Raw genomic sequence first — 26,632 nt, 5'->3', positions numbered from 1 at the left:
GTGCTTGGGGGAGGTACCAACCTCCAATCAGTAGGCCAATAACAAGAAGAAATTACAGAAACGTCTGCCCCCGTGTCAATCATCCCCTTGATGGTGACTCGAACCCCGCCATTTGATAGTTCACAAGTTAGCATTGGTCTTTGGTCACTTATGTGTTGAACCCATAGGACCTCGGGGTTTTCAGAAGCGACTGGGAAACAACGTGGTGGTATCTGGTCTATGGCTCCCATAGGCAGTGCAATGGCAGTGGCTATAGGGGTTTTAGGTGGAATATGCAATGGGGGGTAGTAAGCCTTGGCTAACACTAATAGTTCTTCATTGCAGTTAGCAGAGACTACACAAGGTAGAACAAGTAGCCCCAGGATGCAGTTCCTTTCTTTGCCAACTATTAGAAAGTCTTGCCGGAGTTGTGAAGGCCCAGTGATTCCTGTCGAAATATAGTCGTAGCCATCATCCTTTAAGAAGGTTGTTGGCTTGGAGGTCGCCAGAGTGCACCAGGTGCCTGGGGATAGTAAGTTTGAGTCATTAGCTGGGATTGTGCTGGTGATGCAGCGAAGGGCATTGGGACCGGGATATTCGCAGATTTTACCTCGGGGTTTTGGGGGGCCACCATTTGTTTCATCACGCGGTGACGCGGCGCGCTCGCCTTGGAGTTTTTTGGATTAGGTCTTCTACTCGCATCTTGTTTGGATCGGCACTGCCAGGGCATATGTTTTCCTTTTTTGCAGGTGGTGCACGAATCAGGCGTTTGTAGGCTTTTGTTGACTTCTGTGCAATCCTTTACAATGTGGCCAGGTTTTTTGCAGAGGTAGCAGGGTCCTAAAGGCAGAGCAGCTTGCATGACAGCCATGGTGTTGTATTGTTGTTGGGAGCTGAGATGCAGGGCAGTTAGAAGTTCCGTAAGTCTCTGGTCTCTTGCTTCTGCCTGTTGTGCTTGTGCTGCAAGAGCCCTTTCCAGTTTATCTCCCCGGGTTTCTTCGGGTTCATGTGCTTGGACGACTGCCACGTCATGTGGGCTCCCAACATAGTTGCACGCTTCAATCATCTCAGGCACTGTAGGTTTTTCTTTTCCTAGGGCCTTGATGATTCGTTTGCATTGGGCGTTGGCATTATTTTCGAGGATGTCCCGGATCATTATCGGCCGGGCCAAATCATCACCACATTGCCTTTCAGTAGCTTGAATTACCCGGTCTACAAATGTGGTGAATGGTTCAGATGAGCCTTGGGTAACTAGATTGTATGCTTCTTCGGAAGTTCCCGCTGGCTGAATCTGTAAAAAGGCTCTGCGAGCCATCCTTTTGACATCATCCAATACCATTTTGGGTAGATTCGCCTGATGTTCGATCTTATCATCTGGTGGGTCACCTGTTAATTTAGACAAGGTAAGGGTGCGAAGGTGTGCATCAGTGCTTTGTCTATATGTAGTCAGGACTCCTGCAAGCATTCTCTTCCATTTAAGATCCCACAATATATATTGTGAGTCTGTGAGAAATGTGGTGGCAAGATGTTTGCAGTCATGTGGCGTGAGTGTGTGTCTCTCTAGGGTACTTTTCAACAGCTGTTTGAAATAGGAAGAGGAGATGCCACCGTCATTAATTGCTTTTCACAACTCTTTTAAATCATGGGAGGGAAGGAATGTCCATGTTTTGAGATTAGCAGGTTGTTGGCTGGGTATTGCCGGTATGGCTTGGGAAGGCAGGTTGTCTTCTTTGTGGTTATCATATTTGATTTCAGGGCAGTTAGTCAATTGAAGATTGTTGGCACTGTGTTGAGAATTTGGTGAGACTGGGATAGAAAGGTTAGAGTTTGCAGGGGTAACATAGTTCTCTGTCTGTCCTTTGTTTGTAGAAGCTGCAGTTACAATGTTGCTTCACCTTGTCGAGGCAGAGTGTCTCTGTCAGGGTGTGGTGAGGAGCTGCTAGTGTGGGAGGCAGGGGCTGCTGCCAGCTGAGGCAGAGGAGCAGGGGGGGTGGAGGTCGTGGGCAGCAGCACCTGTGGGGAACTGGGATTTGTGGAAGGATATGCTGTCGCTATGGCATTGGGTGGTGCGGCAGTTTGTAGATACGGCGAAGGGAGGGGTGCGGAGGGATATGGTGATGGGTTTGGGAAACCCGGAAGTGGTGCCGGCGTTGGGTGGTTCCGGGGCTCTGTAGCCAGAGGCAGGGGCTGCGGCACCGCAGGGGGATGGGGGGGTGGGGACGCCGGGTTTGCGTCTGCCGGGGGGGCCGGCTCCGAGTTCAGGAGGTGGGCGGGCAGCGGGGGCACGGCGCCGGGAGCCGGGGCGTCCCTGGGAAGGACGGGCGGTGCCGCGGCTGCAGGGGCGGGGTCCGGGGCGCTCGAGGGAGAAGAGGAGGAAACAGGGGCGGGGTCATGGCCGCGCGAGAGGGGGGCGGTGGCCCCGGGGGCGGTGTCCGGACCGCGGGGGAGGGGGGCGGCGGCCGCGGGGGCGGGGTCAGGACCGCGCGGGAGGGAGGCGGCGGCCCCGGGAGTGGGGGCCGCCCAGCCCAGGGCCGGCGCATGCCCGGCGTGTTCGCCGGACCAGGGGACTTCCGGGTGGGTCGGGGGGGCGGCCGCGGAGGCGAGCGTCTGCAGCTTTTGCAAAATCGCAGCTGACGCTTGAAATTGTGCTTGCAAAATAGCCATTGACTGGGTTTGTGCTTGCAAAATGGCTGTTGTTTGATTTTGTAAAAGTTCGGCTATAGTAGCCATCATAGCCGGGACAGGCAATGCTGGGGGGGCGGGCGGGGGGGAGGCGGGGCCCGCAGAGTGGTTTGGGGGGGAGGAGGTGGCCGCAAGGGCGGGTTCTGGGTTGCGGGGGAGGGGGGGGCGGCTGCGGCGGGGAGCGCCGCTCGCTCAGAAACCGGCGAGTCGCCAGCCGCCTCGCCGGCATTCTTGCCGCAGCGCGGGGTGGGGGGGCAGTCCGGCGGGGATAGTTGAGCCACGGCGGGGAGCGGTTTGGCTGCTATCTGCGGCTTTTGAGAAGCGCAGATTCCTGCCAACACTCTATAAGCAGGGAGCAACTCGCAAGCATAGGGGTCCCGCCGTGAAATGTCGTTAAACAGTGTATGTCCCACGGACTCCCAGAAGTCTCCACAAAACACAGCAGAGCGCTCGGCATATGGGAACTTAAGTAAGATCCATTCTAGGAGTTTTCGTAGCTCTTTTTTAGGCAAATTACTATTATGGCTACGTAATAAGTGGTTAAGTTGCTTATAGAGATCTCTATCAGCGGCAGAGTGGGACTGTCCCATTTTTAAACCAGTGTGGCTCACCTCGGTGTCGCAGGAGCGGGATCCTCTGTCAGGGTCCGACGTTTACTGCAGTCGGTGCTGAGAGGTCACCGCGGGGCTTCTCCAGAGCTTCAGCGCGGGCAGTGCTAAGCAGTGCTCGCCTGTGCTTTGTGTACGTGGCCACGTGGCGCGGCAAGTCTCGTCACAAAGCCTTGGGTCGCCGCGGAATCGCGGCGATCACCTGTGCTCGGAGAATAACGGCCAGGAATCCTAGAAGAGCTGTAAGAGCTCGCTACTATGTAACGAGTCTCTGAGCTGTAGGATGGCTTCGGGACTTTTTAAAGAGCTCCGGTTCGTCACTGCCTAGCAGCAAAATGCCGTGCTCCGACCACGATGGCGAGGAAATACCTGGTTATTTAGTTAGTGTCCATGGAAAGGTGTCCTACAGGTAGAAAAGCTGGAAAGCATCCAGATGGGTGCAGTTGCAGGTCACCGTGGGTTCGTATTCGAGTTGGGCGCCAGTCTGTAACGACGTATATTTGTATTCCACGGACAGATTCAAGCGAGATCTCTTTGGTTGCTCTTGGAGGGTGAAGTTTATTCAGGACGCAGAGAGGCTCTGCCTCGAGCTGCCAGACACAGCACGTGGCTGGGCCTCGGGTGATGGGGGAGGGGAGAGACAGAGAGGAGAGCAGGGACTCCCGGAGGACTCTCCAGGAGGAGAAGGGAAGATCCAAGAGGGCGTCCAGCCCCCTGGAGACCCCTTATCAAGGGGGGCTCCAGGGTGGGCTGGAACAGGACCTGGGCCAATGGGGTCACAGGCACCTGATGGTTCAGGGGAGGGTTACAGATGTGGGGTGAACCATACATTCTGGGGGGTGACATGGGAGAATCCATTCGGCTTTTGGACCCCGCTGAAGGTGAGGGTGATTGTCCAGCCAGTAGGGGGCGTTATATTCGTCCTGGCTGTACCATTGTGGTTCTTAATCATATTTATCTACCCTCCCCAACAACAGCGCTCAGTGCTGAGGTGTCCGTGTGGCAGGGCCCGAGCACGGGAGGGAGAGGCCCAGAGAGACGCAGGGGGAGCAGCGGGCCTGGTGGCCCTGAAGCTGTCCCAAGGCCAGGTTTCAGCCCAGTGCCTTAGGCAGGGAGACGCCGTGGGGGAGGGAGGATGGAGAGCTGCTGGAGGGGTGGCCTTGGGGCCAGCAAAGGCAGAAACTCACAGCCAGGGCAAGGACAGCCGTGTGGTCCCCATCGGAGGTGCACGTGCTGTGCTCTGGCCAGCTCCCCAGCACATCGAGGAGTTCGAGCATGGCCGGCTCTGCAGTCCTGGGCGAGCACATGATGCTCTTCCACATGGCCAAAGCAGCTCTGTGGGGTCAGAGCTCTGTCTCAGAGGAGTCTGGGACACAGCAGCGTGGCCTGGGTGGCAGCGGGGAGCTGAGCTGCTCTGCCAGCCCTGCCTCTGCCCACTGCCCCTCACTGGCAGCACGCAGGCAGCCCAGCCCTGTGGGGACTGGCCCCTGAGGGGCAGGGGGGAAGCATGGCAGCACGCTGCGGGGCTGGCAGGGGCCAGGGCTGGCAAAGGGAGCAGCCAGAGGGCCCTGGAATTCTCTGTTGGTCAGACACCTGGGACAGGCTGTACAGGCTGAAGGGCTGCTGAGCCTTGTGGACACGTGGGCCCCGTACCTGTCACACACTGGGGCCACATGCAGGAGAGCCATCACCACGTCAGAGGGCTGTGCCTCTGTCAGATCCAGAAGGGGCCTGTACAGATTGTACTCAGGAAACTCATTGGCCACGAGGATGTACCTCACCATGGCGGGCAGCTGGAGAAGGCAGGGGAGACTTGGAAAGATGCCAGAGGAGGGAATGTGCCCAGCTGCCCCAGAGAAGTGCTTCCCTTGCCACCACACTGCCATGGCCTCAAAGGCTTCCAGGGAGCCGCAGGCGTGGCTTGGGAGGCCAAGCAATTGCTGGGAGGATCAAACCCTGGCCACAGGCTGCTTACTTGCTTTGGGCTGGAAGGACCCTCCTCCACAAGCATATCCAGCAGGGCAGCACTGGCCTTGGTTTTGAAGATGGGAGAGTACGCTCTGACCACAGTGCCCATGACGCTGCTCTCTTCCTCCCGAATCCTCCTCATGAATTTGCAAACCATCTGTAGCAGAAGGGCAAGAAGCCCGGGATGTTGCATGGAGTGCTCTGAGCACAGTGCTGGGCTGAGCAGTGCCAGCAGGCCCAGCCCAGGTGGGGATGGCTGCAGGTACCTGCGCTGTTCTGCGGAAGCGGCCACGGGTGCGTTCCTGCTCTCATGTGCGCTGCACGGCTGCACCTGGCAAAGAGCGAGCGCAGCCCGAGCTGAGGGGCTGCGGGAGAGGCCGGAGAACACAGCCCAGCCCTGCGCTGCCCAGGCAGGGACAGCCCCGCGCCGCCCCAGGGCATGGAGCACGGCTGTGGGGTGTCTGCCCGGCCCCTATTCCATCCTGTCCATGGGCATGGCCCCAGGGGATGGGATGGGATGGGATGGGATGGGATGGGATGGGATGGGATGGGATGGGATGGGATGGGATGGGATGGGATGGGATGGGATGGGATGGGATGGGATGGGATGGGATGGGATGGGATGGGATGGGATGGGGCCGAGCTGGTTGCAGGCACCAGCCCTGTGGCCCAGCTCTGCCACTCACCCCTCTGCGGTGGCTGGAACTGCTCCACCTCTTCAGGCTGCTGTGCTGGGGCAGCTCCAGGGCCTTCTTCCTCCTCCTTCCCCCAGGCCAGCTCTGGCACGCTTGCAGGTTTGTGCTCTACGTCACTGCCTGGATTCATGGCTACTGCAGAAGGTGAAAAGGAAAAGGTCTGAGTCAGCAAGTGCTGCAGTCATGCCTTGAGGGCACCTGCAAGAGTGAAGTCTTGGCAAGGCTACAGAACAGCAAGTCCTGCACTCTGGTCTTGGGGGCTCCAGCTACAAGGACAGGAGGCTTCTGTCAAGGACAGTGCAAAGCAAATGTCACGGTCTGCCCTCGAGGGCAGCTGCAGAAGAGATGCCTCGGGAAGGCCAGGGGTCACCAAGTGCTCTGGTCTGGCCACGAGGTCACCTGCAGGAGTAATACCTCGGGAAAGCTCTGGGTCAGCAAGGAACATGTGCGCTGTGTTAGGGCTCCTCACAGCACCGTTCTCTCTGTCCTGTATCGTCGCGTGCACCAAGCACTGTGGAGTGGCCTTGTCACTGCCAACACCTTTGCCACAGTGTGTCAAAAAGGGCCCTTGGATACCCTGTCCCGTTCCATTCCATGGTGACCATGCTGCACCGTGTCACAAAGGGCCCTTGGATACCCTGTCCCGTTCCATTCCACGGTGGCCATGCTGCACCGTGTCACAAAGGGCCCTTGCACGCACTTCCACCTGCCCTGGGGCCACCCCCACCCTCCCAGAGTGGCCCAGGTTGGAAGGAATGCCTTGCCCCAAGTGTGTCAGACAGCCCAACAGGATCTTTAGGAACGGCTCAGACCATCAGCAAACGCTGCCCTGCTCTGCGGGCTCAGAGCAGCAGGAGCCCCCAGGGCTGCCGACGCAGCCGCGGCGGGAAGGGCACGGGGCCCTGCACAGAAGCTGGCACGGCCTCCTCGGGACACGTCCCACATGGTGGCCATCCTAAGCACGGCCGTGTGACACAGACCAGGAACGTGTGGGCCAGGGCAGGAATGCTGCTCTGAGCCTGGGGCCCGGGGAGCGCTGACATCAGCCGCTGAGGCACAGTCCCCGCCGAAGCAGAGTTCCCCCGAGCCCTGGCAGCACCGGTGCCCGTCTGCTGCCCCAGAAACCTGTGCCCCAAAAGGGCTTCTCTGCCAGAGGGCAGCCAAAGCTGGTGTGTGTTGCAGCATTTTTCAGAGAAAGAGGACATGAGTTATGAGGTTTGAGCTACTCCAGTCTAGGCCTCAGATTTGGGCCTTGTGAGGCCTTCAAGCCTCTGACACAGTTAGAAATTCAGAGCTTGTGGCACAGATAGAAATAGTATTAAGGTGTGACGGGGACCACTGGGCTGTCTGGGTGTGAATTAGTATACGTTCATAGTGTAAGGCTCAAGCCACTTTAAGGAAAAGGTAAACAATGTTAGCCTACCAATCAGAGTGCCTTTGTTTCTGTAAACGATGTAGAAGCTTATATAAACTACCATCTTATCTCGAATAAACGGAACATTTGATTAACCACATTGGTTCAGATCTGCATTTGTCTTGTCCAGTTTCCCGTTTTCCTGAGATTCCCTGGCTTTTGGTGTGCACTGGGGGCTGTGCTCCGTCCTACAGGGGCTGTTGGTAGCAGCACCTGGAGAAACTGGTGGCAACACTTGGTGCGTGTCAGATGTTGTTGCTCCTTCCCAGAATGATTCTTTCATGGAAGGGATTAGCAGCAGCACAGAAACACCAACAGCTACTCAACTTCACAGGACAAAGAGAATCCACCGAAACACTGTCATGTTTCCTTGTGCTTTTGCGTCTTTCTTGCATTCAAAAAGAAAAAGAATTGGCCCAAGCCCTGCTATTCAAATCTCCAGCTGCTGTGTGTCTTCCTGTGGCAGCTCACGTGCAAACACAACTGGCTGCCTGCTCAGCTCGGCACTGGACGGCCACAAACAGGGAGGGCCCTGGTGAACATCTCTTTGGTCTGGTGGGGCAGCGAGGGCACAGGAGACAAAGACTGCTCCTCCCGAGTTCATGGGGCAACAGAGAGATTTTATTTCCCACGCCCCCCCTTACACAGGGCATTTGAAAGACCAGGCCTGGAAGCTCTCATTGGTTTGAGCTCCACACCTCATTCAGGTTCTGGCCCGTGAGGTGCCTGCAGTTTTGGGAGATATTTGATTGGTCAAGAGCCCTGTCAATCATGGTAACATCTCACCCTTCTTTATAAAATTCTGTGTATTGTTCTCTGTCACCCATCTGCAAGGGCCCTTTGCAAACATGGTGACAGAGGACAGCGTGCATCTAATTTACACTGGAGCTGCAGCATTCCCCTCCAGGAACTGTTAGGGGAGAAGTCAGGCCACAGGCATAATGCTTCTTGGTTACAAATTGAACTTATCTCTAAAAGCAGAAAGCTATTTAACCCTGAGCCCATTTAACCCTCAGAGAAAACCCAATTTTAAAAAACAACCTTTAAGCACTTGATCCCTTGGAGCGAAACCGAACTCGCAGAAAACAGTCTGTAAACAGAAAAACTGTTTGTAAACATGAGAAACAATTTGTAAACAAATCAAGTCCTTCTATGAACTGTCCATGAGGCAGGTGATCATTTGTAATGCTGTCTGTGGTTTCCAGTGTCCATATTTTAGGCAGCAGTATTGTACTGTTGTAGGATTTATTGTAAAACATGAGAACAGACTCAGAGGGGAGGAGGGTGTACCCTCAATCCAACCCCTTTCCCCTTTTTTCTTTGTATAATAAATAATAATAGGAACAGAACATGGATTTTGAATACTATTAACTTATGCAAAGTTAACTTATATCTTGAAGCAATGCAAGAATAATTGCTAGAATATTAAGAAAATACATGTTAATACATATACTAGGACTTCTTTACGATAATGATTTACTAAAATATGAATATCGATCCAATATCGATATCCAACTGAGACGGACAAAAACTCTCTAAGAGTTTAAAGTTAGAAAGTGTATGTTTATTGAGACAGCCGGGCAGTACCTGGGATAATTTCCTAATGCACAGTGCAAAAATCACAGGTGTTACAAAGCTTTTTTATTGACAGAAGTCTTGAATACACAAAATATGAATGCATATTCATATCCCTGTCACTTCCTCTGCTCCGCTTCATATGCTAATTGGCAGAAAGGCTATTAAGCATGTGTAGTTCTGTTCCCTGAAATGAGTCAGGGGTCCATTTTGGGGAGGGGTCTCCAAAATGAAGAAGTAAAATAAGTCTTCCTCGTTCTGACCTTTCTGCCTTTCCCATGCACACGTGACAAATGAATCCTTGCCGTATTCCTGTGCTTAATGGATTCCTAAAGTAGGGGAAGTCTGCAACTGTTTTTGTGTCCCTGAAATCTCTTTGTCACATTCTGTTTCTCATGATAAGCACAGCTACCCAAACATAAAGCTGACAAGCAATGAGTTAATAGATCCTGGATATCTTATCTAAGATCCAGCTACTGTTAACTATGAACAAAGCCTATTTATCTACTTCCACTAAGTCAGCAACATCTAATTTAACTATCATCTTAACTTCCTAAAATTCTTAATTCTGCCAAATTAATGTCTCACTAGGAATGGGGACAGGGAATGGGAATGGGGACAGGGAATGGGGAATGGGAATGGAGACAGGGACTGGGAGTGGTGACAGAGACAGGGAATGGGGACAGGGACCAGGAATGGGGACAGGGAATAGGACTGGGAATGGGGACAGGGACAGGGAATACGGTACAGGGATCGAGAATGGGGTCCGGATTGGGATGGGAGCAGGATGGGAACGGGATAAGGGGGACATGGGAACAGGCAGGGGCAAGGGGAGTATGGAAGGGGAGTAAGGAATGGGGCAGCCACTGCAGGGGGACCGGGCTATGGGATGGGGACACATGGGGACAGTTCCAGGGCAGGGGGTCCTTGACCAGCTGCCCAGAACCTCCACCAGGGTCTCCCAGTGCAACTGGAGCTGCTCAGCCTGGGGTGCCCAAAACCCTGAGCAACTCCCAGGTCCCTCCCAGGAACCCTCAAGTCCCTCAAACCCAGCATCCCCCACATCCCCTGCAAGAACCACCCCCATGTCCCCATCCTTGTCTTAGCTCAATATCTTTATTTTTACCTGCTTTTTAGAGTTTTGAAAGAGCAAAGAGAAATGAAAAGAAAATCCAGGCCAGGGGAGCCAGGAGGATGTGGAGCCCCCAGCCAGGTGTCTTCCCAGCATGGACCAGCAGCACCACGGGTCACCGGGGGTCTGCCCACCGGGGCTCACTGGGGATCATCCAGCACGGATCCTCCTGTGGGGGACGGAGCTGGAGCAGCACATGGAGCTCTTCCCACACTGGGGCACTCGCAGGGCCGCCCTTCGTGGTGCCTCTGCTGGTTTTGGGTCAAGGCTGAGCTGTGTGATGAGCTCTTCCCACACCTGGGACACTCGTAGGGCGTGGGACATCACCAGGAGCGGGGCTGGGATGTGCTCTGGTGCCTGGGACATCTCCAGGAGCGGGGCTGGGATGTGCCCTGGTACCTGGGACATCACCAGGAACAGGGCTGGGATGTGCTCTGGTGCCTGGGACATCACCAGGAGCGGGGCTGGGATGTGCTCTGATGCCTGGGACATGACAAGGGGTGGTGCTGGCTGGGGTTTGTTTGGTGCCTGTGAAATCCCACGGGCAGTGTCACAGCGGGGCAGCTCTCAGTGTCCCCAGCAGGTCACAGTGTCCAGTGCAGCCCGTGCCAGCGGTCACTGCGCACACGGGGCAGGCTGGGCTGGACAGGGGACGGGGCAGAAATGCTGCCCCGGGACTGGGGTCTCCCCTGCCTCTGGGGCACCTTGGGCAGGGCACGGGGCTGCTGTTGGGCCAGGGGGACAGGCTGTGCCCCCTGTCCCCTGCTGCTGGGCCAGGGGGACAGGCCGTGCCCCCTGTCCCCTGCTGCTGGGCCAGGGGGACAGGCCGTGCCCCCCGTCCCCTGCTGCTGGGCCAGGGGGACAGGCCGTGCCCCCTGTCCCCTGTGCTGGGCCAAGGGGACAGGCCGTGCCCCCCTTCCCCTGCTGCTGGGCCAGGGGGACAGGCTTTGCCCCCTGACAGCTGCCCAGACCCCTCTGGTGCCTGTCCCACATCCCTGTGGCTCCTGTCCCCACCACTCCCCACCACCTTCACTCCCTCCATTAAAGCCCCACTCAACCCCTTCACAGTGACCTCTGGAAAGAAAGAATGAAGGAAAGGAAAGGAAGTGTTGTCTGTTCACCCTGGATGGATGCCAGGCACCCACCAAAGCTGCTCTCTCACTCCCCTCCAGAGATGGACAGGAGAGAGGAAACAGAATGAAGGCTTCATGGGTTGAGCTAAGGACTGGGACAGATCACTCAGCAAATGCCATCATGGGCAAAACATTTTCAAAATTGGAGATATTAATGGAATGTATTGTTATCTGGATCAGGGCAGGACAGTGAGAAGTAAAACAAAGCTTTAAAAACACCTTCTGCCCTTCCCTCCCTCCTTCCCAGCTCTACCTCCCCCCCAGTGGGTGCAGGGAGACAGGGAATGGGGGCTCAGGTCAGCTCATCCCCTGTTGTTTCTCCTGCTGCTCGGGGAGAGGAGTCGTTCCCTGCTGTGCCAGGGGTCCCTCCTGGAGACACTTCTCCATGAACTTCTCCACGGTGAGTTCATCCCACGGACAGCAGTTCTCCACAAACTGCTGCAGCGTGGCTCGCTCCTCCATGGGCTCACAGGTCCTGGCAGGGCCCTGCGCCAGCGTGGGCTCCTCTCCAGGGGTTTGCAGGTCCCTGCCAGCTCCCTGCTCCAGCACAGGTTTCTCACGGGGTCGCAGCCTCTGCTCAGGCATCCCCCTGCTCCGGCACGGGCTCCTGCAGGCGCTGCAGGTGCATCTCTGCCCTCCGTGCCCTCCATGGGCTGCAGGGCCCAGCTGCCTCACCAGGGACTGCCCAGGGAATCTCAGGGCAATCAGCTCCAGCAGCTGGAGCAGCTCCTGCCCCTCCTGCCCTGCCCTGCCCTGCCCTGCCCTGCCCTGCCCTGCCCTGCCCTGGGGGTGTGCAGAGCTGCTCCTCTCACATGTCCTCACCCTGCTCCTCCCTGCTCACAGTCACAACTCCAGGATCACCCATTTTCTTAAATCTCTTATCCCAAAGGCGTTACCACCATTTCTAACTGGGCCAGCCTTGGCCAGCAGCCGGTCTGTCCTGGAGCCGGCTGGAATTGACTCTGTGGGACATGGAGGAGCAGCTGCTCTCACAGAAGGTGCTCCTAGAGCCCCTCCCTTACCAAAACCTGTCCATGCAAACCTGCTATAAGTATGGTAGGGTTTTCATTACCACTAGTAATTCTTATTATTTCTATGAGTTGGAATAATGTAATCAAGTACTGCAGACAGAGAAATATTGGTTAAAGTGTAATGAATATATGAGTGAGGTAGAGACATAAATGCCTGCTTTAAGTACAAAATCTGATGTATTTCCACACCTCTCAGGCATGAGAATGGACTCTCAAAAAAAAAAAAAAAAAAAAAAAAAAACCCAAAAACACCACAAAACAAAACAAAAAACACCACAAGAAACCAAAAGCAAAACCAGATATGATTTCAAGAAGAAAGTAAAATGATATAAAAACTTACTTTTATAAAAATATTGTCTGGTTATAGCTCTGGGACCACACTCTATGTGGGTTGTTTTATTTTTACTGGCTTTTTGAAACCAAACAAGACAAAGACTTACCAGAACAACAACTCTGTGACACAAAGTATTTGTGTGTGGGTGACAGTAGGAAATGACAAACGACTCCAAGCTCATACAGGCCAAGGTCTGTCCTTCTGGTATTTCTTTCATCCCCCAGCTGAAAGCTCCCTGTCCTTGCAGGTGCCTGGTGGAGGATATCAAACCAAAGACACTTCCACCACCCACTGCCCCACTCCTCCTGCACAGAGGATTTTTCCAAGTGCATCTAACCAGATTGGAGCACCAGGCAGGCTCAGTGATGGCTGTCTGGGGCTCACAGAAAGGCAGCCAGGCTTTGTAAGCCTCAATTAAAACCCAGGGAGGGATTTAGCTCCATTTTAACATCATTCCTTTATCTGATACTCACAGTCTGCATGTCATTAAGTGAATGTGTTTTGGTTTCTGGGGTTGCACACAGTGCAGGCATTGAGAAACTCAGCAGTGAGTGTTTCCTACGGGCCACATAATGGGAAAATTGAAATCTGCCTGTACTGAACATGGAACCCCTTGGCAGGGTCAAGGAAATTAATTCTAAATCAATGGGGTTAAACACCAAAGAATCTCTCTCTTGTTTGGGCCAGGCTTTTTTCCCCACAAAAAAATCATGCTGCCAGCAGCACCTCTACAACTGGAATTTTTTTTCTTTTAAAACACTGACATAGGCTGTCCAGAGTAGCTGTTGATGCACCATTCTTGGAAACAGCCACAGTCAGGTTGGATGAGCTTTAAACAACCTGATCTAGTTGATGATGTTCCTGCTCATTCCAGGGCATTGAAACTAGAGGACCTTTAGTGGTCCCTTCCAACTCAACCAATTCTATGATTTTTATGAAATTTCATAAAAAGGAAAGCCTCATGAGAAGCCTTGTGTTGGCCCAGCTTAAAACGTAAAGGTTGATACAGAGCAGGCTGGAAAGGTTCCCATCTTTCCCTGAAAACCTGTGTATTGCTGCCACTGAGTAACATGCAGCTTTCAGCTGGTTCCCAAGGAAACAACAGAGGTGTGACCAGCTGGTGGGGAGTGTGGCAGGGCCCCATTGCAGTTTTGGGGTACTGGGGACCAGTGGCTCTCAGAGAGCCCCACAGCCCATGGAGGTCCCTGCACACCTTGGTTAAACCCAACTTGAGGACAGCCCTGCTGCTCCAGCTTGTCCTGGAGGGAGAGAGGTCTGGATGCTCCATTCCCATCCTGCTTCTGCAAATGTTGAGAGGCACCTTTTCTCTTGATTTTGAACCAAATGCAAAACCTCCCCGGAGACCTCCCCTGCATTTTGACCCTCATTTTTGCTGTCCACACCCTCCTGCACCCACCTCACCCCAGAAACTGAGCAGGAGCATCATTTTTAACAAGATGCTGCAGATTCAGCAGAGAAATTAATCTCAACAGCAAGTGCTGACCACTTTTTCCTGGTAATTCATTTAAACTGGGAAGTTAATTCTATTCAACTGAGCTGCCCTTCATCACTTAGAGACACAGGCTTTGAACATCCCCGAGTGAAGTGGTTCTGGCACAATCCTTCCTCCTCCTCCTCCTCTATCTACCCTGAGCCCCGCATCCCCTAGGGAATGCCACATGCCAGTGCTGTGTGATCCTCCCTCTGGAGGCTGATTAGCCAGAGCTGGAGAGTTCAGGGAGGTGAGAGCATCGGAATCCTCGCGCTGACGTTTGATCGCCGACGGCTGCCCGTGCTCCCAATTAGCCTGCAAACGCTGCCTCCGGCTCACAAATACTTAAAAAATGAAGTTTGACGAAAAGCCGCCTGTGCTGCCATTCTTCAACCCTCTCTGCCATATCAAAGCCTTTGAGAATATCTGAGGACAACTTTTATAGCCGAGAAGCGCCCATTGGAGCGCTGGCTCATTACTGCTGTGGCTGTGCTGCCCACGGAGACGCAGAGCATCCATCAGCCACTTACCAGGAGCACTCCTGAATACCAGCAAGTGTGTTAGGCTGGGAAGTGACCTCTGAGGGAGCCACCGAAGGGTTTTTCAAGCAGAAAGGTCACCCAGCTCATCAGTTTCTAGGGGAGATGATTAGAGCGGCGCATTTTGGGAGCCGTGGCACCCCGCAGCACGTCCATTCCCTGGCTCTTTGTTCCCCCCTTCGCTCACAGTAATGATCTGCAGCTCATCACAGGGGGCTCAGCGGGGGAGGACACAGCAGCACTTATTTTAATAAATAACATTCATGAGCTGGCTTTCCAGGCTGCAGCTTGGTGAGGAATGTGATGAACATTGAGAGGAGAGATTGAGAGAGACACTGGCACAGGGTGCCCAGAGAAGCTGCCCCATCCCTGGAAGTGTCCAAGGCCAGGTTGGGCAGGGCTTGGAGGAACCTGGGACAGTGGAAGGTGTCCCTGCCCATGGCAGGGGGTGGAACAAGGTTCTGCAGGACAAGGTTGTGCCTCCTCAATCTTCTCTCTGATAAGTTAACATTCAAAACATCACCCTGAGCAGTGATTCCAGCCTAAGGCCTGCGGTGGGAAGGTCCCAGGTTTCTGGCAGGGCTGGTGTGTTTCTGCACTGAGGAGGTTTTGGGGCAGTTCTGCTCAGTTTCAGTGTATTTTCCAGGACTAGCTGCACTCTGGGCTCTAAGTGACCACAGCAGACGTGCTCCAGCTGCTGCTCAGGCCAAGCTCCCTACAAAGCAGAAATCATCACCAATGTGTTTGCACAATAGTTAGGAAAAGCATTGCATTGGGAAAACAAAAGGAATATCTTTAGTTGTTACTTCTGCAATTTAACATGACTGTTAAAAACATCTGATGAAAATAGTGCTAGAAACATTGGCAAGCCTATCTCCCTCCAAAATCAAAATACATCACAGCATTAACTCCACTTTAATGGATGAGCTCAAAAATAAAGGCTGAAGGGGGAGGAAAATTCTGAGAAAAACACCTTTCTTTCCCCCCCACCCACCCCCCCCTTTCAAAAAAGCTCCTTGTTTCTCCAATACATTTATTTTGCATTATTATTTCTCATGTAACTGTGAAGAAATTAAATACTTGAAAACACAACAAAACATATAAATTAAACCAAATGTTTTGATTAATGCAAACCCACTGACATTTCTTTTCCTGAATAATTTAAAAATTAAGCTGAGAAAACCAATTCCTTGTCAGAGAAGCCTCTGTAAAAGGGAATGTTTGGTATTTTGCAACACTTCTGTTAAGTGCTGGACTGGTGTCAGCATCTCATTCTTTTAATGCTTAGAACAATTTTAACCCACCCACACTCCAGCTCTGAATTATTTAGGAAAAGATGTGTCTTTCTAGACCTTCTCCGTAGTCCCTCAGCAAAGTGTCTGGTTGTACTCAGCATTTCTTATCTAGGATAAAAATACTGTATTTAAATAACACTGACCGTGTCCACAATATGTGTGTCTTTGAAGCAAAGCTGGGCCATATTTTGTCCTCCATCCCTCACTCTTGTGTCATAAAAATGTAGGGGATTTTTCTTGCATGGAAATAATCTGATCTAGAAAGGAAAATTAATGTAACTTTCATGGGTGACCCTTTCTCTTGTTCAGCAGGCTTTTGTTAGGGAAGACAACTCCTCCTTATAGCTACATTCAAATAGGCAGAAAAAAATCAAGATATCTTTTTCTGAATGTTTTAAGGTGTCATTTTAATGAGTCTGCCTTTCTTTAGTGATGGAAATAAAACATTCACTGTGAGGAAAGAGTAAATATTGTCCCACAGGCAGAATGAGGCAACCAGAGGCAGAGAGAGAGAAGCCACATTGGGTGACACAGGCTGTCTGCAGCTGGATTCCCCATGCCAAAGCCAACATTTCTGCAGTGTGGAACAAGGCTACCTTTCTGACCCATTCTTGGACTCAAATGGAGCCCTGAAGCCTTTGAGCACCATCAGAGTCGTAGAGGAGATTCCATGCACCCACAGTGAGGTTCTCACACAGACTGGATGGGAAGGAACTTGTAGAGTGCAAAAACCGAGCCAAGCTGGGCCCAGTTCCTGCTCAGTTAATGGAGGCAGAGGTTTGGCAGTGTTTGAGCTGTGTTCAGCACGTGGTTTACTTGGGCTGGCTCCCTGGGGGAAATCTACTGAGCAGCAGCTGCTCGGCTCATCTCTCCTGGGAAGGCTGCTCAGGGACACACACGGAATGGCAGGAGGAGACACCAAATTCTCCACTCCTCAGAGACATTCTGTCTTAAACTTCTGCCTCAGGGCTTTCTGCACGTTCTGGATCTTCTCTGTGATCACGGTGTCACTGAGGTGATCCCCAAACTTCTGCTTCAGCAGCACCCGGATGATTTTGATGCAGCGTTCGTCCATCATGGGCTTGGCCTCCCGGAAGGTGTTGCCCCTGCGCCCTGTGATGGAGTGGCTCTCGATGTAGTCAGAGGTGAAGAGTTTGTAGAGCAGAGTCTTGTAGGCTGTGCTGATTTTCTGGTCAAACCTGATGGTCTCTTTGAGCTGCTCCTTGGTGTAGCCGTTGAAGAGCTCCACCACCTCACACAGCTGTTGGTGGGGCTCCTCCTGGAAGGACAGGGATTCCAGCCTCTGCACCTTCTTCTTCAGAGAGAGGACGTCCTGTTGGAGGTCCAACACCATCCTTTCCAGCTGCTCCATCTTCTCCACCCTGAAAAATTAAAGTCGCTTGTGCAAAGGCAAGAAGACACCATGTCCTCACTCTGGATGTCACTCCTCCACCCAAGCAGTGATTAGATGCCTTCTGCCAGCAGGGCAGGACAACTCCTCTGACAGACTATCAGCCCTTCCAGCTATTCCTGGGTGAGGAGTAAGGCAGGAGAGAAAAGTGACGTGATCTGGACTTTTCAGTTCTCAGGAATGTTCAGTTTAACCCTCAACTCCCCCTTGGCATGCATACATGGAGACTTTGATGCTCAGTTTTCTTCTTATCTGAAAGGAAAGACATAAAGCCTGTCTTGCAAGTCCCAGGACACATATATTTGTGGTATTAAACAACAGACTTGTGGGAAATGACAATGCAAGAACCATAACTTGAATTTTTTTGGCACCCATTTCTTGGCAAGAAAACCGTCCCTAGCATCATTTTATCACTGGATACTGGCCATCAAAGTAATGAGCAGTAAGACAAGGAACACACAGCCATGTTTTGATTGTTATAGGCAAGAGCTTTGTAGTTTCTGCACTGTTTTAGAGCCTTCTTGCATCTCTAAATCCAAGCCCTACAATCAGAAACACCTGGCTTGATTGCAAAGAGACTCAGCAACTTTGGAGTTTAAAATTGCCCCACTTTGTCACCCATCTGTGATCTCACTGCTCACTTTTGTAGTGAGAAGGAGAACACAGTTAGGAACAAGTGCCTTCTTTTGCTAATTACCTTTCCATCTCACCAGGACTGACATTTTTGTGAGCCCTTTCAAAGCCATCCATCTCTTGCAAAGCATCAGTCTTGCGCTCCTCACGGCTGGAAGAAACAAGCAAGTTAAACAGCACTGCCACAAACAGCTTTGTGCTCACATTCAAATCCATTCCTGAGGAGAATTATCTGGAATTCAAAGCAAAGTCAATTCTGGTTTCATTTGCAACAAGAATGAAACAGACTGAGAGGGAACCTGAAGGGTTCTCAATGTGCACAAACTCCTCTGCATCCCCCTGGCACACAGATATGGGGGACCTCCCACTGACCCGCCACGGAATCAGAGCACAGGCTCATTTCTTGCTGTGTGTGCCCACACAAACTTCTGTTATCTTCTGTGCTTTGGGTTTGACCTCCATGAGCATCTACTCAAAGCAAGCACTGCCAGAGAATGGAGACAGTGTGGACAGAAATCAATATGTGTGGTGTGAAACATTCAGGCTCTTTATTGTGCTTTCAGGTGTCACCTGTTCAGACAGATCTGCTGTTGGCACGGGGACAAGATGCCATCTGGCTTCCTCTTCATTGGAAGGGCAACATAATCTGCAGCAAGGGTGAGAGACAAGCTGAAAAATCAGCTGTTGGAAAGGTCCTGAACCCCTCTGTCTCCAGAACATATTATCTAAGCACCCCTGCTAGATTGCATGGCAACACCTTATTCCATTTGCATAGCAGTGATCCAGACAGGCTTTCCAGGACTGATCAATGGAGATTTGTTATTAGAAAAAAGTGGCATCTCAAGGGCTTCTGTTCTAAGTGCAAATGATATGGTGGGGGCAAGGCAAGTAGAGCCAAATCATCTCTGGATGCTGCTGTTAGTCAGCAGGTAAATAAGACACTAGCACATTTTCATAAGTGCATTTAATGGGTGCAGTAGTGGGTGGAAAAATAGGGAAATAGGCAAATCTGAGAAGGTTTGACTAATGGAGACACAGGGCTTTTGGGAATTTCAGTTATTCAGGCATTCATTCATTCAGATTGTCTTTTGGCTTGCGGGGAGAGAACTGCTAGCCCAGGAAACAGCTGGTGCCTGACAGAGCAGAGACCATACCCTACATACAGGCAGCTCCCTTTAGACAGCCCTCCTGGAACAGATCTCCCAGGTGGAAAGGACCAGGAAATGCCGTCTCTAACCTCTGTAGCCCTGAGACAAACCCATACAGCCCTGGAGCAAAGCAGAGGTTTTCTGACTGCTCTGCAAGTCCCCATCCCACCCTGTCACTCAGGACCAGGCAGCAGAGCCAGAACCCAAGGTTACCTCTGGCAGCTGGGCCAGCCCTGTCCTCTTCACTCTGGGAAGTCCCTGGCCCTGGCATGGCCATGGTGATGAAGGTGGATGGAGGTGTGAAGGCACTGGCTGGGTGGGGGGGAGCTGCCAGTGAGCAGGGACTCCCTGCCACGCTTCCCAGGACACGCCTGTCCTTGATGGAGGAGCTGCTGGCATCACGGGGCAGGCTGGCCTCAGCCACCCTCAGCAGTGGCTTTGCAGGAGAGTTCCTGTCACTGGGGTATTTCCTGGATGCATTCCCTGAGGTCCATTTTGGAAAGGTTTTCCTGGATTTTTTTGGTGGGGATGGCATCCTGCTGTGGACAGCTGGTTCTTCTTCTGAAAGGAAGGGAGATACTCAGGCTGAGCAATGGGACAGCAGCGTGTCTGTCTTCCACTCCCACTCAGTGCTTTGTACACTGATTGCAATGATGTGAAATTTATGATGGGACTACAACATGCTCAGCATCCTCCCACCCAAAAAGCTCCATGGAAGTTGAAAGGTGCAATTTTCAAAAGCCCTTACTCACTTAACTTCTCCAGGAGCTGTCGATCTTCCAGCAGCTTCTTCTCCAAAATACCTTTGTGCTCTGTAGGAAGAGAAGATCTTTCAGTACTAAACTCCTTCTGCTCCTGAGCAGCCCCAGATTGCAAACCCAGGCCAGGGGGGTGTCACTTACCACTTATGCCTTCCCCCACACCCCAGTACAGCCCACTGAATCCAGGGCAGCGGGCCAGGACCTGCTCCCCCACAGTGCAGAGGTGGAAGGGCTTGCGGGGCTCCTTGATGTTCTCGATGTCGATAACCCGGCTGCCGTCGGGCCAGTGATGAGCACGTAGAGCTTGGCTGACATCAGGGCTGCCCACCTGGAGCAGAGGGACAGTGTGGGAATGTCACCACAGGGGTCTGGGCTCTCCTGTGGGTGGGAGTGTTCACAAGATGTGCTTTACCCAGGCCAGCACAACCTGCAGATATAAAATACTTGGCCTTACATTTTCTCTACCAGTTATTTCATTTCTCTGTTCCCATTCCCACTTTTCTGAGCTTGCCTTGTCCTAAAGCCCTTTGCTAGGAGGCTGTCTTGGGTCTGACTGAGCACAGCACCACATGCCTTCAGTGCATCCAAGTGTCCTTCGCAGTGACAGCCATGGCAGGTCTCACCTGGGATCAGGCAGGGCCAGCCCTCACAGCTGACACTTTGAGCAGATGCTGAACAAGCCACTGAGCAGACACAGGCTGGCTCCTCTGCCCCTGTGAGCCATCACAGCTCAAATGACTTCAGTGGATCTCCAGCAGTTTGCTCCAGTGCAGGGCTGTGTCTGTGTGATATCAAGGCAGTGCAGAGAAGACACTCAAAAAGTCCCAGGGGTATTCCAGGAAATGATTGTTCCCTTGCCTCCACAATTATTTCCCCAGTAAACATCAAAATGCTTTGATAAGGAGAACAGAAAATTCCCTTCATTTCACCCATGGGGAAACTGAGGCACAGACCAGTGATAGATATGTCTAAGGCAGTCAAGCAACAAAGCTGCAAGGAGCTGGATCCTAAGTCCTGGCCCACGGCTCTGCCCACTGAGCTTTCCCTTTCTGCCCCTGGAGCTGCAGACTTCAACCATCGGAAAAACTGGAGAGCCAGGCTGGTGGTGATTTCCAAAATCTCCCATGCCAGAGGAGCAGCTGAGGAGCCGAGGGCTGCTGAGCTCAGGAGCAGTTTCTTCCCAGCTCCTAAGGGCCCAGGCAGCATCACCCCAGTCCTGCCTGCTCTGCTCGGCAGCAGCATTTGGCAGAAGAGTTCTGGGGACAAGGCTGGGCCCATGTGCTGTGGCCAGTGAAGAATGGCCACAGTGTCCAAAGAAAATGGGAGGAAGCTGGGGTAGGCAGGGGAGAGTTGGAGCTGGCAGAAAGGGCAGCTAGGACTCAATTTATTCCAGTTTCTTGTTTTCTCTCCACACCCCCATTAAAGTCCTGCCTGGATTTGATTCCTCTCACTTGGAAGGTTCAAGTTCACCCTGGAGAACTTTCTCTTTCCCTATCTCAGCCACCATCAGTTGCAGCAAAGCTCCCTGCAGGAACTGTAACTCTCCCCAGACCTGTCAGTCTGCCCTGCTGGCACAGTCTCACACCTGGTTTTCTCCAGCCCTTTTCTCCTGACTGATACACACCCTGGCATTGATTTTTTTTTTATCAGGAAGCACCATATACAAATGATCTGTGTGCCTGTCTCCCTACATCCTTCCCCGAAACAGGCAGCTGCCCCCAGCCCTCTCCCAAATGCAGGGAAGGCTACAGAGCAGAAACTGGGATAAATGCATAGCTGAGCCCTCTCCCTCTCAGAAACAGAGCTCACATTCCAGACAGCAAACAATCCCAGCCCAAACAGCTCTCTAGGGGATTTTCCTTTAACATTTAAAGAAAACACAGCGATCTTCCTTCCCCAAACCAGTTGTTCATTTACCCTTAGGAAAGCAACAAAACTACACAAACACAAAAACAGAGAGAGAAAAAAGAGAGATCACAATCCTGATAGCAACAGAGCTGCTCCTTGCCTGGTTAGCACTGCTCCAGGTGTTGAGTCTTGCAAGATGTCTCCTGTCTCTCCAGGTCTCTGCTGCCTGTTCCAGCAGAGGAGGTGACTGGACACTTCCTTGCCTTGTGCTTGTCCCTTCACCACAGGTCCTTGTCAGGTCTCCTTTGTCTGGCTTGGAAAGCTCCCACCTGCTGTCCCCACTGCAAAGGAAAGAAAGAGCTTTTGCATTCTTTGGTCCTGGTTGTTTTGTTTCAGCACTATTATTCCTGTTCTTTTCCCATATACATATATTATTTTTTCCCTTAGCTTGTTTCAGGTCTGTTTCTTACAGGGAGAGAAAGCAGAAGAGAAGGGGAAAAGCCTTGGGTTTTTTGGAGCATGAATAAACCTTTCATTTCCATGAGTTATTAATGAATAATTCATTAAAATGCATGATTAATTCAGGTTCATGAATTATTCAGAAATAATTCTCGAACATTCCTGGTTAATTCATGCTCACACAGCGAGTGACTCAGGCTCTAGGGCTTGGAGAACTCCTTTCTCCCTGAGACAGAAGAGAGGCTTAGAGAAGCTGCACTGTGCACTTGCTGTTTACTGCCTCTGAGAAGAGAACATATTTTGGGCCCTTTTTGTAACAAGAACTTGAAAAAATTGAAATGCCTGCAGCCTCCTGCCCACGGAAGAATAACACAGAACCAAAAGAAAAAAAAAATTTAAAAAGAGAGAAAGAAATTGGACTTGCTCATGGAGGAAAGCCTGGCAGCAAGTTTTATCCCCTTTCAAAGCATCTTTCTACCCCATCTCCCTGGTTAGGATACAGCTCACTGCTTCAGTTTTTACCTGCTATGCAAAAAAAAAAGGACCATCCCCCTAGGTTTGTGCTTGAGGAGTCAAAGGGAATTCCCATGCCTTGTGCCCATCTGTCCCTCTCTGTGTGTGTGTGTGTGTGTGTGTGCAGTGTCTTCTCCCAGGTAACAACCAACAGGACAAGAGGAAACAGCCTCAAGTTGCACCAGTGGAGGCTCAGATTGGATATTAGGAAAATTTCCTCACCAAAGAGCAGTCCAGCAGTGGCACAGGCTGCCCAGGGCACTGGAGTCAACATCTCTGGAGGCATTTAAAGGAGGTGTGGATGTGGCACCTGGAGACATGGTTCAGTGGTGAACTTGGCACTGCTGCGGGGAGGGCTGGACTCCATGAGCTTTGAGAGCTTTTCCAAGCTAAACAATTCTTGCAAAGCTCCTTGACTCAGTGTCCCAGCCAGGGTGAGCACTGCTTGTGGCCCTGGGCTCAGCATGGCAGGCCTGGTGCTCACACCACTGCAGACTTCAAGCTGGCCATGCACAGCTCCGTGTTTCTCCCAAAAATATCACTGCTGCAGCACCTGGGGTTCCCCAGTGCTGGCCTTGTTATCCCTACTGCATGGAGGATCGCATGGCATGGCAAAGGATGGATCCCATGTGGCATCCAGCCTGCCCTGATCCAGGCTGGGCACCAGCAGGGGAAGGTGCAGTGCAATGTCTGCACAACCCAACCAGCCATCCTACCCCAGCCGCTGCATGAGATGGAAAAGCAGGTGGGGAGTGACTCCAAACAGCACTGTCTGATTTATCTTAGCCAAAACCAGCACTGGGGGTTGTTGGGAGAAAGGGAGAATTCACATGTTCAGTGACACATTGGAAAGGACCTTGATCAGATTCACAGAGTAAGGAGAAATTCTGCATCCCTGATTTGCAGTATTTTCTGCTAAAACACACACCTGTCAGCCCAGGTAAAAGCAGATGTTCAATAGAGAGCTGGGTGGGGTTAGGTAACAAGCAGATAGGAATAGGGAAGCAGCAGTATGTGACTTCTGTGTAGTTCTGAATGATGTTGTTCAAGACTGAGCTGCATAGGAATAAGAAATGGAAAAGCAATGATGGGAAAATTAATAGACATACACAACAATGGAGATGAGATTGGATCTGAGGCAGGACTTGGTTCCAATCAAATCTGCCTGGGAAGAGGCCTGGCTTCAAATCGCATTGTTTGCTTTCCTTTGAAGAACAACAATAGCCAAAATATGACAGATGAATATTCCTGGGGTAGAGGTTGGTAATTCAACTGCAAACCTCAGGAGAGGAAGGATTGCAGGAACCACAAGAGGAAGACAAATTGTAGTCTCATCAAACAACAGAAAAGTCCAGTGCCTGTGTATAAATATACAGCGCTTGTGTTGAATTCTTCCAGGAAAATGCAAGTCTGAAGTGAATCCCAGGTGTTTGACTTCATGAAAATTAGCAAGCCCTGATTCGATTTCCTTCCCAGTCGGTGAATATGAAATCCCTGGGCAGATGCCTCAGTTCCAGGTGTAGGTAGAGTTACTGTATCCAGGAACCTCTCTCTCCTCTGCATCTCCCATTTTTCTGAAAACAAGTCCACACAGTGGCCCCAGCGGCAGCACGTGTCACCCTCTGAGCTGCACTCGCTGAGATTTAGATTTCAGCCCCACTGAAGAACAACAAAGGCTCCTTTGTGCCCATACCCAGAGACAGAGCCCAGAATTGATGTTGGAAGGGATTTAAAGGGCAAACACAGGTGGCTCTAATCCCCCTTCTCACTTCACCTCGGCAATGTAGCTCTTCTTTTGGCCAAGTTCAGCAGCCCACTCATAGAATCCTAGCATGGTTTGCCTTAGGAAGGAACTCATGACCATCTCATTCCATGCCCCCCGCCTTCCACTATGCCAGGTTGCTCCAAGCCCTGTCCAATTGGTCTGGAACACCTCCAGGCATGGAGCTGCCACAGCTTCTCTGGTCAGTCTGTTCCAGGCTCTTTCCAATCTCACAGAAAAGCATTTCTTCCCACTCTCCTTCTAAACCTGTCCTTTGTCAGGCTGAACCCATTCCCCCTTGTTCTCTCCCTCCAGAGCCTTTTCCAAAGTCCCTCTCCAGGTCTTCTCAAGCACCTTCAGGCATTGGAAGGAGCTCAAAGGTCTCCCTGGAGTGGCTCCAGCAGCTCCACATCCTTCACCAATTCCAGAAACCAACCAGAGTTCAATAAATAAGAGACAAGAACTAGGTGGTTCAATCATGGTTACCAACACACGGACATGACACAGGAACCCTCAAGCCCTGTGGCTCTCTGAGACCAGCTCTGCATTCCTCCCACGCTGAGGGAGGGCATCAGCAGGAGGGATCAGCACTGCCAGGGCAAAAGGTGGCCTCTTTTCATGGCCCTTGAAACTGGACATGTGAAATGAGGTACACAAAGCCAAAGGCCAGGTGGACCTGTCATCTCTGAATGGCTCTTTACAGTCTTCCCAGGAACATGAATGACAGTCACTGTTTTGCCAGGGAAACAGCATCTGTTGGGAATGTGGTGCAGAAAATGTGCTTTCTGCTCCTCTCAGAGCCAAAATTCCTACCCATTCTTGTAAGTCCCTCTAAGATAAGGACCCTGTTCAGCTGAGTGACAGTGAAGCAAAAAAGCAACCCAGGAATGCATCTTCCTGCTCACAATACCCTCCATTCACATGGGTGACTTCACACTGGCACACAGGAGTAGGGAAGGAACCCAAACACATCGTTTTACATAAAATCAGATGTGTTGAGGGTTGGACAGATCTCACAGGGATATGGAAACCTCCCCTGAAAACCCAGTCAGGGAGAGCCTGAGCTCTTTTGTGGCTCTAGGCAGGAAGATGCTCAGGATCTCCCAGAGAGGCTCAGCAGGCAGTAGGATTGTGCCTGGATCTCGCTCTGGAAAGGCCAGTGGCTCAACTGAGAGCTGTGGGAATGATTTATAATGCACTGAGAGGGGCCACAGTCCTGCAAGGGTCTTTCATCAGGAGCAAAGAGCAGCCTGGAGGGTGGGGAATGCTGGATCTGTACCACTGTGTGCTCATCCTTCACCTTAATGGGGAGCTGCCCCCAAAGTTGCTATGTATCACTTTTATGGTTCTCCTGTTGGGTATATTTTGGAGCAGCTGTTTTCTGTGGTTTTTTATGGTATGAAGCAGCCATTTGCCTGCTGTGATATCCTCACAACTAATACTAACTCCTCATTCCCTTTGGTTTTATTTGGGTTTTTTTAATCCATTGGTTTGATTGGTTTGTGTGGGTTTGTTTTTTGGGTTTTTGTCTGTTTTTGTTTGAGTTTTTTGTTTGCTTTTTTATAAGACTCAGGTGAAGATGGCATAGCAAAACTCAAGAAAATGTACACCAGGCTTGACTTTCCAGAAATTGCTTTTGGCTGGCTTTAACTGCATCCTCCAGCCTCAGGATAACCAGTACATTTGCAGGTTTTCCTCTGCATCATCAGCTTGCCCAGACTTTGTTCCGTGTTTCACAAATGGAGAAGAAAATGGATATTGTGCCAAGCTTCATTTCAACCTGCATCAGCATGATAGAAAAGAAGAAAAAAAAAAGAAAATATTCACTAGTTAGAGCAGAACCAGTGTCCCACCATCTTCCCCTCCACTGTTATTAATTTTGTACATTTAGAGGCAAACCTGGGCCTAAAGCTTCCATGGCTCAGTTCCTGATGCAGGACTGCAAGGGTCCCACAAGAAAGGCTGGGACAGAGTGTTCAGAGTGTTCAACAGGGCCTGTGGCAACAGCACAAGGGGCGATGGCTTTCAGCTGCAGGAGGTTGATTGAGGTTGGATCTCAGGAAGCTGCTCTTTCCCACTGAGGCTGCTGAGGCACTGGCCCAGGCTGTGGATGCCCCATCCTTGGGAACAGGGCTCTGAGCACCATGGTCTGGGGGAACGTTGCTAAGCATTGAACCAAAGGCTCTCTAGCTCAACTGTCACGTCACAATCCATGTCCCA

The 26,632-nt window shown here is 51.6% G+C and overlaps 2 protein-coding genes across 3 annotated transcripts in view; both read right to left on the bottom strand.

The window, feature by feature from the left end:
* Nucleotides 1-26,632, bottom strand: part of LOC121468955 (uncharacterized) — a 2,238,800-nt gene that overhangs the window by 1,210,937 nt on the left and 1,001,231 nt on the right. The gene's annotated exons all lie outside the window — the stretch shown is intronic.
* On the bottom strand, nt 16,258-19,624 carry LOC140681331 (uncharacterized). 2 transcript variants are annotated; one of them, XM_072920980.1, is made up of 3 exons: nt 19,283-19,624; nt 18,492-18,567; nt 16,258-17,259 (listed from the first exon to the last, which is right to left on the bottom strand). In XM_072920980.1, exons 1-3 carry the CDS (start codon nt 19,602-19,604, stop codon nt 16,812-16,814), a joined length of 846 nt encoding a protein of 281 aa, XP_072777081.1. In that variant the 5' UTR covers nt 19,605-19,624; the 3' UTR covers nt 16,258-16,811. The 2 variants fall into 2 exon arrangements, with proteins under 2 accessions (XP_072777081.1, XP_072777082.1); XM_072920981.1 differs by lacking the exons at nt 18,492-18,567; nt 19,283-19,624 and adding an exon at nt 17,986-18,057.

The sequence above is a fragment of the Taeniopygia guttata genome, chromosome 34, assembly GCF_048771995.1.
Source record: "Taeniopygia guttata chromosome 34, bTaeGut7.mat, whole genome shotgun sequence".
NCBI lineage: Eukaryota > Metazoa > Chordata > Aves > Passeriformes > Estrildidae > Taeniopygia > Taeniopygia guttata.
This window is presented reverse-complemented; position numbering and strand designations above follow the sequence as displayed.

Coding starts and splice junctions, on each gene's coding strand:
- LOC140681331 (XM_072920980.1), bottom strand. CDS start 19,604: ATGCCATCCCCACCAAAAAAATCCAGGAAAACCTTTCCAAAATGGACC. Junction 18,568..19,282: donor GGCTGGCCCAGCTGCCAGAG/GTAACCTTGGGT, acceptor CCCTTGCTGCAG/ATTATGTTGCCCTTCCAATG. Junction 17,260..18,491: donor CAGCAGATCTGTCTGAACAG/GTGACACCTGAA, acceptor TTAATTTTTCAG/GGTGGAGAAGATGGAGCAGC.